The sequence below is a fragment of the Calidris pugnax genome, unplaced genomic scaffold (assembly GCF_001431845.1).
Source record: "Calidris pugnax isolate Ruff unplaced genomic scaffold, ASM143184v1 scaffold262, whole genome shotgun sequence".
Classification (NCBI taxonomy): domain Eukaryota; kingdom Metazoa; phylum Chordata; class Aves; order Charadriiformes; family Scolopacidae; genus Calidris; species Calidris pugnax.
Window position 1 is genome coordinate 895,105 of NW_015091043.1, and position 12,041 is coordinate 907,145.

At 45.3% G+C, this 12,041-nt stretch overlaps 1 protein-coding gene across 1 annotated transcript in view; it reads right to left on the bottom strand.

The window, feature by feature from the left end:
• The window catches only part of UGCG (UDP-glucose ceramide glucosyltransferase), a 33,350-nt gene extending 22,555 nt beyond the window's left edge, over positions 1–10,795 (bottom strand). Inside the window, exon 1 of the mRNA XM_014956434.1 lies at positions 10,495–10,795. Coding sequence (XP_014811920.1) covers positions 10,495–10,592 — 98 coding nt within the window. The 5' untranslated portion in view covers positions 10,593–10,795. The remainder of the gene's footprint in view (positions 1–10,494) is intronic.
• Positions 10,796–12,041: the final 1,246 nt, after the last annotated feature.

Genomic DNA, 12,041 nt, shown 5'->3' on the forward strand with positions numbered 1-12,041 from the left:
ATAGGACACTCATAAACAGCATTAAAATGAATGTTTAACTTGATTTACAGATTCCTCTTCATGAACTGTACTGCTGACAAAACTGAGATGAGCCCTATTCAATGGGGTTAAAACACTATACCAAACCAAAACAGTCCTCAAAGAGATATTTCTGAAGAGGGGCACAATAATTCAAGGGGAACAAACTAACTACCAGCACAAACTGGCAACAAAGATGCATTAAAACAGCAGGCTAACTAATAACATAAGAAGATTCGTCCACTAAAAGCACCTATCAAGCGCTCAAAAACTGCTTTAAGAAATATAAAAAAAGCAGAAAGGTAGAAGTAGCACTGCCAAGATAGTCCTAATCTTTAACTTTGTAAAATGCTTCACTTCAGCCTTCTATCTTTGTCTACACTTGTGAAGATGTTTTTACCTTATTTGTCTAAAGGACAGCATAAGACTTCCTTTACGCACGATACAACTTCAGTAATTTGCCTCGTTATGAATTTACCCAGGCCAATTATGAGAGAGTATAGTCTACCCTAGGTCCTCATCCACTATTATTAAAGGCAACATATATAAGGCAATAACTATTCACCTTGCAGTTAGCAAAATGAAAGGCTTTTTTTAATCTATTGTGAGAAATGTTTTCCTATAGAGTAATTAATAATTTCTTTTAACCATAGTCTTCAGTAAAATGCAAAACCAATATCAAGTACATCAAAACCAAAGAACTTCATTTCAGTTACAATAAAAAGTAAAAATCCCAGTGAACTCTGACACCACTATTTGGCATTATGCAATTCCCAGGGAATAATGGACACAAGTACTGAAGGGTGCTCTAGTAAACCAGTAAAACTAGTTACATACTTAGCATGCCACAGAGAAGTTCTGACAAATTTCACAAAATAATTTTTAAAGTCACATATCTACCACTCTGCTCACCCACCTTAAAAGTTAAGCCTTTTTGGAAAAAATGGTTCTGTAAACCCTCAATTTCTTTAAACTTCTATGAAATCTTTGTATCCTGACAAAATATTATATTCTTCATCATCCCACTGTTCAGCATCTTCCACTCCAGCTGACATACAAGGCTGGATGCTTTTTTGCCCTCCAATAGCTCCACTAACACAACCCATTTCATTCCCACCTTACATACTCTGTAGCTTGCAGTCTTTTTTTTTTCCCCCTTCTGTGCAAACCATTCAAACAGATGTGGTTTGTTTCTAAAGTTCACTTGTCACATCTATGGCACCATCTTCCCTCCTCTCAACATAAGCACACCATCTAGTCTGTGAGAGTCCCTCTCCTTTAAGTCTACCCCAGACAGTCTTTAGTCTAGGCTTTGGTTCTTTACATTCTATTAAATCATTCATGTTCAGAGCCGCTACCACCATGCTGTCACCCCAATGTTTATAGTCTGTATTTAATCCTCCTGACTCACATTATAAATTGGCCTTCCCTAATGCCTTCAACATTATGGTTTTTCTCCCACATTGTTATCACTCTGATTTTTGGTTCTGCACTGTTTTGCTTTCCCTAATTATTAATCCTGTAATACAGAAACTCATTCAACCACACTCCTAGTATAACTAACTCAAAAATTTACTCCTGCTTTCTCTGGATCCATCTTCCCCTAGGGATTACCTAAATTTAAGTCTTGCGACTACACAGTGTCAGGTAAATTTCAAGTTGTTTAAAATGAGCAACATACATTAACTTACATCCTTCACACAACCTCCTTCTCAGTCTATTGCTCTGTAATAGTCCAGGCAGCAGGCTGGGTGTCATTTTTCACAAAACCACAGAACAAGAGAGGCTGGAAGGCACCTCTGAAGATCAGCTACTCCAGCCCTCTGGCTCAAAGCAGGATTAACTACAGTAGGTTTGCTGAGGAGCACCCAGTCAGTCTTTCCTGTCTCCAAGGACGGAGCCTCCATAACCTCTCTGGAAAGCCTGTTCCAGTGGTCGACCATTAAGGTCTTGTTTTGTTTAAAATTAAAGTATTTCATTTTAATTTCTGCTTGTTGCCTCTCATCTTGTCAGTGGGGCACAACTCTGAAGAGTCTTCCTCATACCTGTCCACACCCCCAAAAATTATTTACACACATTGATGGGAACTCTCTAAGCCTTCTTCAGGCTGAATAGTCCCAGCTCTCAGACCTTCCCCGTATGTCAGATGCTGCAGTGCCACCATCATCTCCATAGCCCTAACCCAGACTTGCTTTAGTATATCTATGTCTCTCATACTGGGGAGCCCAAAACTGTGGGCTGCACTCCAGACATGGCCTTACTGGTGCTGTGTAGAGGGGGAGGATCACCTCCCTCAACCTGCCAGCAAAGAAGCCCAAGGCGCTGGTGGCTTTCTTTGCCACCACAGGCATATTGCTGTTCATAGTCAAACTGATATCCACCAGCACTCCCAGGCCCTTCTCTGCCATGCCACTTTCTAGCTAGTCAGCCCCCAGCCTGTGCTGGTGCATGGAGTTATTCCTGCCAGGTGCAGGACTTGGCATTTTCTTTGGTTGAGCTTTGTGAGGTTCCTGTCAGACCATTTCTTCAGTCTGTGCAGGTCCCTCTGGATGGCAGCACACCCACCTGGTATGACAAGCGTTCCTCCTAGTTCTGTATCATCAGCAAACTTGCTGATATATACCATCCTCCAGATCATTAATGAAGATGTCAAGCACTACTGGAGCCAGCACTGACCCCTGATGGTTTTGTGCAATTCAAACTTGGAATCCCTTCAGTGGTTTCAATCACAAGCTAAAATTATCCCATCTATGCACTGTGCATAGAGCAAACTGCTGAAATTTGGTCCAGCTTTGAGCAGGGGCCTGGAACTAAACCTTCAACAGGTATCTCCAGCCCAAAGCACACTGATTCTCTTCACAGTGCTGAAAAACAGACTCTCAGCTCTGTCTCTAGATTGTTAAAGCCTCAGCCACTTGTGTGTTCCCATACCATTGTTTCCCCATGTTTCTCCCCAGTAACTTTACTTGATTTCGTATCTTGCATTGCTGCCCTTTAGATATGCCTTTGCTACAATGCAGTCATTCACTTGCTGAGTAAAAGCAGCTCATCGAGTTGTATGGATGTAACACTCCCAGCAAGTACCTTAAGATTTCTACATAAAATAGGGTTCACCCTCAATGCACAGATAATTGGAGACAGGGATAACAAGAGAAAGAGCAGGAAGATAAAAATGTTACCCAAGAACAAACAGAAACCTCAGATAACTTTCCAACTTTTCATGCTTCTCCAATGTCCCAGTTTGTGGTCAAACATCTAAGTCCTTCTTTATTTGCTTTTAAACCTCTAAGATTTTCTGCAGAAAGAGATTGCAACAACCCATTGTTAAAGTTACTAACATTTTACATCAACATTGTCATCAGCTACGTAACTGGAAAAAACATTCACCCCAAAGTAGACAACCTGCATGGAAAATGTAAGCATAAATGGTTGAAGTTCAATAAAGATTCAACTAAGGAATAATGACAAACCCGAGAGCAGATGCAGCATTCCACATGTGCTAGACATCTTCTAGCCAATTCTGGAGAAACTCCAGTGCAATCACACTTCTCAGTTTTCTGCTTGAGTTTGATTATCAACAAGAGGAAAGGGTACTTCTAATCTCAGGAGTATTTGCATTATCTCCATCAAAGTCTATCAAAATGCAAGTTCACTTATGCCTGGTAACACTTGACAGTAATGGACAAGTTGTCTAAAGACCACTTTTTAAATTAGATCTATGCTACATCCCCTCCTGGCTCCTACCTGTGACAAGACTGCCTCTGAAGCACTTCCACAAACCCAAGAAAATGCATCCCTATGAAGAGCAGTAGTAGTTATTCACTCTGCCATAACAGCCACTTTAGCCAGGGGAGACCTTATCGCTCTGTACAAGTACCTGAAAGGAGGGTGTAGAGAGGTGGGGGTCGGTCTCTTCTCCCAAGTTACAGATGATAGGACAAGGGGTAACGGCTTCAAGTTGCACCAGGGGAAGTTCAGGTTGGATATTAGGAAACATTTCCTTACTGAAAGGGTTATCCAGCATTGGAATGGGCTGCCCAGGGAGGTGGTGGAGTCACCATCCCTGGAGGTATTTAAGAAACGTGTAGACATGGTTCTTCAGGGCATGCTCTAGTGCCCAAGATTACTGGTTTGTGGTGGGGTGTTTTGTTTTGTGTTTTTTGTGTGTTTTGTTTTGTGTTTTTTGTGTGTTTTGTTTTGTGTTTTTTGTGTGTTTTGTTTTGTGTTTTTTGTGTGTTTTGTTTTGTGTTTTTTGTGTGTTTTGTTTTGTGTTTTTTGTGTGTTTTGTTTTGTGTTTTTTGTGTGTTTTGTTTTGTGTTTTTTGTGTGTTTTGTTTTGTGTTTTTTGTGTGTTTTGTTTTGTGTTTTTTGTGTGTTTTGTTTTGTGTTTTTTGTGTGTTTTGTTTTGTGTTTTTTGTGTGTTTTGTTTTGTGTTTTTTGTGTGTTTTGTTTTGTGTTTTTTGTGTGTTTTGTTTTGTGTTTTTTGTGTGTTTTGTTTTGTGTTTTTTGTGTGTTTTGTTTTGTGTTTTTTGTGTGTTTTGTTTTGTGTTTTTTGTGTGTTTTGTTTTGTGTTTTTTGTGTGTTTTGTTTTGTTGGTTGGACTTGATGATCTCTGAGGTCCCTTCCAACCACTACAATTCTGTGATTCTGTGATTCTGTTGATAGTGGAAAATATAAGACAGTTCAAAGGAAAACACAGCCTCACCAATAAGCTAAAAGGTGAAAAGAAGATGACAGAAGACAAGCAGAGCAGACAGAGAAGGGTAAGCCTGGACACAAATCAGGGACTGAGCAGCAAGGGAGGGACAAAGGAATAAACCAGAATGACAAGACAATTAAATAGGGCCAAAAGAAATAGGATTGTTATTTTCTTAAGAACAAAACATCACAATTACTACACCATAATAGATTATTAACCCCCCCCAAAAAAAAAATCAAAATGACTTCACAGGAAAAAAACCAAACAAGTCAAACATTGGCTATGTGGAGGTTTTTGCTTAGGTTTGGAAGCCACGTTCAGAAAGCCTTGCACAAGTACTTCAGGAAATTTGAGTTTTATGTATCTGTGCAAACGGAATTTCCTCCTTGTTTGCATATACATTAAGCTAAGGCTATTAATTACTTCTAGTTACATTCAGGTGTTTTATTACATTTATATGTTTCTGAAAGTCTTGGGTTTCACTCAGCAGACAAGGCACAATGGGCCCAATTACATCCAAATACTGCATGAATGCAGACTTCATTATTTCTTCATTGACTGTAGTAACTTACAGACAATTAAATTTTTTAAAGAGCTAAAACCAGCAACGTTTACCAATTAAATGACATGCACTACCCTTCCCACTTGCACCTTGGAACTAAGGCAATGAACAACTGACCACAGATGCCTTCAAGAAAGTGATATACATTAAGTGCTATAATTAGAATTGCCACTGACAACTGTTACAAGAACAAAGGAGACTCAAACCGGAACATGACACCGTAAGTCCGGTTTTGTGGACCAGGCAAATAAAGCAGCAAGAGAGAAACAATCTAAGAGATTTACCAAACATTTCCTAGTAACTCTGGGGCAATGTTCAGTGCAAGTCACCAAAGACTGAATTTGACTTCCATAACTTAAAGCCATTCTATTGCCTCTCCTCAGTCCTACGATAAATTTACAGTAACACCTCTACTTGGTGTTCAAATTAAAATAGTGATCAACAACAAACAGTGAGAATTATTTAGAGAAAAAAATGTAAAACCTTTCATTCTTTTTTTAAGGTTTGAAGACATAGTAGGAAAACTGAGATCAAATTGATTGTGCTTAAATAAGGCATTTTCCAGGTTCTGCAGGGTTGGCTTGCCAGCTTTTTTCAGCACGTTCAGAAAGCTCCTATCGTTATTAAACTAGAACCATCTATTTAGAAATACAGTTAAAACAGTAAATCCACTGTCACAGGCCTTACTAACCAGTGATTCAGAATTACAAGATGTGTTATGAATGCCATAAACCCCCCCAAAACAGCTTTAGCTTTGTTCTCTCTTTTTTTACTTTTCCCCTGATTTCACAAGACTTCTGTTCCACTCTTTGCATGTCCTTAGAACAGAAGTTAATAAGAATCATTAAATAACTCTTTTAGTAGACTGCTAAAATAGAAAAATTTACTCCCCGGTTTCCTGAACAACACTTTAGCCAACACTATAAATATTTTTTCCATATTAGCACATCATACACATTGTCTTCCATTTCGGATATAGCTATATGCTTAGTTTTACTTCTGAAAGTTCATTTTAGTTGTCCACAAAACTATACAACTTCAGATGGTTTCAAAGTCAGTATATTAGATAATCTCCAGTAGCGAACTCTTTCTGTGGCTGAAGAGCCTAAATCCAAGCAATGAAAGGTCTTAGTCAAGGTTCCGAGTTGAATATAAAGGATAGCAACTCAGGTCAAATATCACAGCCTTACTATGCAGAGTAATATACACAGGCTGCACTTCATCTAATTACTAGCTATGAAAAAAACCTCCTATTTGGTTCATGTTTATTGCATTTACTTCACTGACTCAGTATTACTGAGAGCACACCAAACCAAGACTCATTTCATAGTCACATACATTAGAGAATTTATAAAGATCGGCCTTTTGACTTAACAGTGTTGCTATTTGCATTTCATTGCTTCAGCCCACCTCTTTGTTTTTAAGTAGTATGAAATCAAACCATCCTACTATACTACTTATTTGTAAATCAAAACCATTCAAAGTGGGGAGGGAAGAGCATTGGGGGAAGATGTGGCAAGAATCAAGTTTTACAAAAAGAACAGACATTCTTCCTCAACTGAAACTTTGTACAGTACCTTAGACATCCAAACCCCACATCTTTTAAAGCAATTACAGCACAAACCAACACAGTTGAAATGTTGTCAAGACCTTAACCTTGACAACTGCTGACAACAATTCGAGATAAAAAAAAAAATATCTTATTTTCTTGAATAATCCCATTCATCTACTTAATTCACACTTGTCCCAAGTATTTTGCTAAATGAAACATCTACAATACCAACGGGGAGGACTGCCCAGGCCACAACAGCTTTGCTGACATGTCCCAACATTATTTGAGTACTCGCAGTGGCACAGATCAGTCCTTCCAACTCACCAGTTCAGCACTGCTAGATGCAGTGCAGATCACAGACAAAAAAACCCTAATCCAATTACTTTAAAAAAGTGTAAACCATACTGTCCACAAAGAGAAAACACGAAGATGAATTAGTTTCATCTTTATTCATTTCCTGTACCAGGTACAGTAAGTAGTTTTCAGTACATGACAAGTATCACATCATTCTACTCTAATACTACATCTTCTCACTGACATCCAAAGGAGCTCCTGTCTATAAGTACAGGCCTCCCATCATTATCTCAGTGGTCTAGGAAAGGGTGTGGTATGCTGTGCCCACTATCTAGGACAAAACTGTCTCTCTGAGGGACACTAGTAACACTGTCCAACCACCAGAGTCTTCAGGCCATGGCATTAACAAACATCTATCCGGTGTCCCTTCACCATAAATGCACTCCAACAGTCCAAGCAAACACAGTTGGTTACCTCCTCCTGCTAAATTCCCTTCACAGGGGTATCTTTCTTGCAGGACCAGGCCATTCCTCCACAGACCACTCTACTAGACAACCCCATAGCCCTCCTCCCTTGCACAGGGTGGTGCTTACACGTGGCACAGGGTGCAAACTCACCAGAACAGCACTGTCTCCAGTCATCAACTACATCCCACCAGCTCCAGTTTCCCAGCACCACCACAGCCACTGCAAGGACATCTCCCTGGGATGGCTGCTGTAGGTGTCCAGCATTTCTTTAACTTCACTACAGGCAGAGGGCAGCTGCATGATCACACTATGGGGAGCAGTGGTCCTGTTTCCACAGATCTGCTAGATCACTCTAACTGTGGCAGCTTCTCCACAACAGCCTGCCAACCCAGCACAGCTTGTAATTTGGTCACTTCCAACCAAGGGCCACCTTTAAGCGCTCAACAGTAAACATTCCTGTTACCACCACTCCATTACTCTGATAAAGACAGTCAGCTCCCAGCTCTGGACCTGCCAAGGTGGCATCTCAAGAGCCCTGCTGGAAGCACTCTCTTCTCCAGCAGTCTCACAGGCTGGGACAAGACCACCCCAATTCATATCCATTCCCTTTGCAACTGGCAAGTTTTCCACCTGACAACATATTGTTTGCATTAACTCCCCCGTACACAATACATACTCTTGCAATGCAAATCCCCAACAACAAAAAAAACCCAACTCCTTTCAAGTTTCACACCCCTGCAGGTGTGAAACTTCCAGCCCCAGGCCACACCAGGTCCAGCTGCTACCTGCAGTCCCCACCAATTACTGTCACGGGCAAAACAGTCTCAACTCAGGGAATTCTACTTAAATTATTGCCAATTTAACCAGCAATTAATTACCGATTTGGTTATTCAGAAAAAAAGAGAAATAATGAAACTTTTAGGGAAGAACCTTCAGTCCTCCTCCTTCAGGCTCAGCTTCAGTCAGAGACCTTTCCTCCCCACCTTTCTACCTGAACTGCTCTTGTTTTCACTGCTCCTGACGCTTGGTCCCTCCCAAGCCCTTCAGCGAGGCGACGCAGGAGGCGAGGGTCAGTGTGTAATGGTTTTTCTGCCACGCCTTGCTTCTTACTCATTTTCCACCACTGCTGGTTGCGTCTTAACTGTTACCATGCTCCAGCAGGTGCATCTGCTCTTGTGTCACTTACCTACAGGTTGCAATCCCTTGGCAGTCTCTGTCCCAGTATAGGTCTGCCATGGGCTGCAGTCTCCTCAGGGTGTCCCCACCCCATCATAGGCTGCCCACGGGTCACAGTGCCTTCAGGGTTATGCATACTTGCTCTGGCATGGCTTACCTGCAGCCCACAGCCCATTCAGGAGTGTTCCTGCTCCAGTGCAGCCTCCACTTGAGGGTGTAGCTCCTGTGGCAAGGACTGCCCAACAATGCCCCCTTCCTCTGGCTCTCCTCTATTCTATCCTCACTTCTCATCCTTTTTTCCTCCTGTTTGTCCTCTCATATGTCTTCCCCCATATCACCATTTGTGTCTCCTGCCTCTTGCAGCTGCCACTCTTTCTTAAAAGATTTATGAGCAGCAGCAGCACCGCACATGATTATCTGATAGGTTGAGGTTTTAGCATGCAATGGGTTCTTTTCGTCAGCTTCAAAGCGGCCCAGAATCAGCTGTGACCGCAGTAGTCCATGGCCTCTTCCCCCACCAGGCACCCTTGCAGCTTCCCAGTACAGAAATCCCACCGCTTGTGCCCAAGAAAACCTATACAGCTACTTGTCAAGAAAGAAGGTAATTATTCAAGTAAATATAAGATCTTAAGACAACTGAAATACAGTACAGAAAAATACTCAGAGCTTATAAGTGATTTCTTATAAAAAAAAGAGCAAGGCAACCATGACCAAGGGCAGCAGAAGCAAATCTCTAGCACCCAAGAGTTTAAGAGGTTGCCTTCAACAAGGGCTGGTGTTTATCACAGATAAATATCAGATGCACATGGAACAGCAAAAAAGGAGACCGGATAGGGCACAAGTAAAAGCAAACGGAAACTCAAGATATTTTCTGAACCCTGTAGTGATACAACAGCAGCCTTTTATTTAAGAGAGTAAAAACACAGTCTTCTACAGAAAGAGAAGTGTGTTCTTAATCCTTTCCCCACATACCCATGGTCAACTCGCCTGCCACGCTGAAGTGGGAATCTGCTTTGTTTGTCAGCCACCAAAACAAACACTCCTCATAAACCTTTGAAGCATTTTTCCTTAGAGTTATCCAAGAAGGGTCTGGACACCATATATACTTCTTTTTACTAGTACTACCATTATTTCTGAGGGGGACAAAAAAAAAAAAAAAAGGAGTATTGATAGCTAAAATCCTGTTTGATCAGCAGAGGGTACTGCGCTAGTTGGGTTGTTCTGCTGTACGCTCGTCGCACAGTCAAAAAAAACCCACACATTTTATCACCACTGTGCGTGTTGGCTCTCCCACCATCAGCAGAAAAGCCCAGCTTCACAGGTGCACCAGGAAAACAAACACAACACAAACCCCAAGCCCTCCCTATCAGTGCTAAAGGCGGTGGGGTGAAAACACAAGCCTAAAGAGAAGGGGTTCTCCCCCCGAGGAGCGATGGCAGGGGACATGGCCCCTCACAACAGCCGGGATGCGCACCGGGCCCCACAGGAGACACCGGCCCGCAGGTGAAATCCCCACAGCCCCGTTCCTGGGCCCGGGGGGGGCTCCCCGGTGCCTGACACCCCCGGGGGGGAGGCGGTGTGGTGGCGGGGGACGAGGCCCGCTGCCCCGCTCCTCAGCGGCGCGATGGCGGGTGGAGGGGGCGAGGGAACAACACACCGCCGCCATCCCCCCTCCCTGCCTCCTTCCCTCCCCTCCCCGCCGCCATTCCCCCACCGCCCGCGCTTACGTGTAGATGATGGACATGAAGTGCATGAGCCAGAGCACGACGAAGAGGATAAGCCCGAAGATGGCGAGTCCCTCCAGGGCTAGGGCCAGCACCGCCATCCCCAGGGCGCGGCGGCCCGGGCAGGAGCCGGCGAGGGGAGCGGGAGCGCGAAAGGAGGGAAGGCGGGCGCCTCGGCGGCCTGTCGGCGTGCGGGCGGGCTCTCGAAGTGTCTCCTCCTGCTACTGCTGCTGCTGCTCCTCCACCGGCCCGGCGGCCTCCGCGCACTGAGGAGCCACCGGCCCGGCCTGCCTGCTGCCGCCGCCGCCCCCGCCTTTCTGTCAGGCGCAGGCCCCGCCCGCCCCGCGCTGGCGGCCGGCCCCGGGGAGGCGGGGCGGCCCAGTCACGGGGATGGCGGCGGCGGCGTGCTTAGATCCGTTACCGCGCCTCCCCCGCCCCGGGCAGGGCCCGGCCCGGCCTCTCGCTCCGCCGCCGGCTGCGTGACCTTGGGGGGTGGCCCACCTTGGGCCGGGCCGGTGGCACCGGGCGGCGGTGGCGACGGGCGGTCGCCAAGGAGGGTGCGATGGCGGCGGAGGCGCTCGGTGTTTGCCCTCAGGCGTTGCCGGTGGCTTTTAACAACGCCCCATGCCCCGCCAAGGCCCTGAGGTGGCCACGGCCCTCCATCCGCAGCGGGGGATCTGAGGGCCGCCCGGTGTTGCCGAGCTGACCCAGCTCAGGTGGGCCCGTAGGGCTGTGAAGCCGCTGATATTTGTTTTTTTATTGACTGTTTTGGGATCTGAAAGCTTTCCCGGTGACCTCGGGTGGCTGTGGGGTGGGATTGCTGTTGCCAGCAGAGGGGTGCCCCTGGAAGTCCCTGGTGGTGCTGGGCCTCCCTCAGCCCGGCCATGGCCGTGGCCACGCTGCAGCCACCTGCAGCCAACCCCGCCGTGGGGAAGCAGCCTGGCAGCCCCAACTAGACCAGGCTGCCCAGGGCCTCATCGAGCCTCACCTGGAATATCTCCAGGGATGGGGCCTCAACCACCTCCCTGAGCAACCTGTTCCAGTGCTCCACCACCCTCACAGTAAAGAACTTTCTCCTGATCTCCAATCTAAATCTGCTCCCCTCCAGCTTAAAGCTATTGCCCCTCACGGAATCACAGAATTGTCAGAGTTGGAGGGGACCTCTACAGACCATCCAGTCCAAATCCCCTGCTAAAGCAGGGTTGCCCAGAGCACATCACTCAGAGCTGCATCCAGGCAGGGCTTGAGGATCTCCAGGGAAGGGGACTCCACACCCTCCCTGGGCAGCCTGTTCCAGGACTCCGTCACCCTCACCATAAAGAAGTTTTTCCTCATATTTGAGTGGAACTTCCCATGTTCCAGCTTGAGCCCATTGCCCCTCGTCCTGTCACTGGGAACCACTGAAAAGAGTCTGGCTCCCTCCTCCTTCAACCCACCCTTTAGATACTTGTAAACATAGATAAGGTCTCCCCTCAGCCTTCTCTTCTCCAGGCTAAAGAGCCCCAGCTCTTTGAGCCTTTCCTCATAAGGGAGGTGCTCCAATCCCTCAG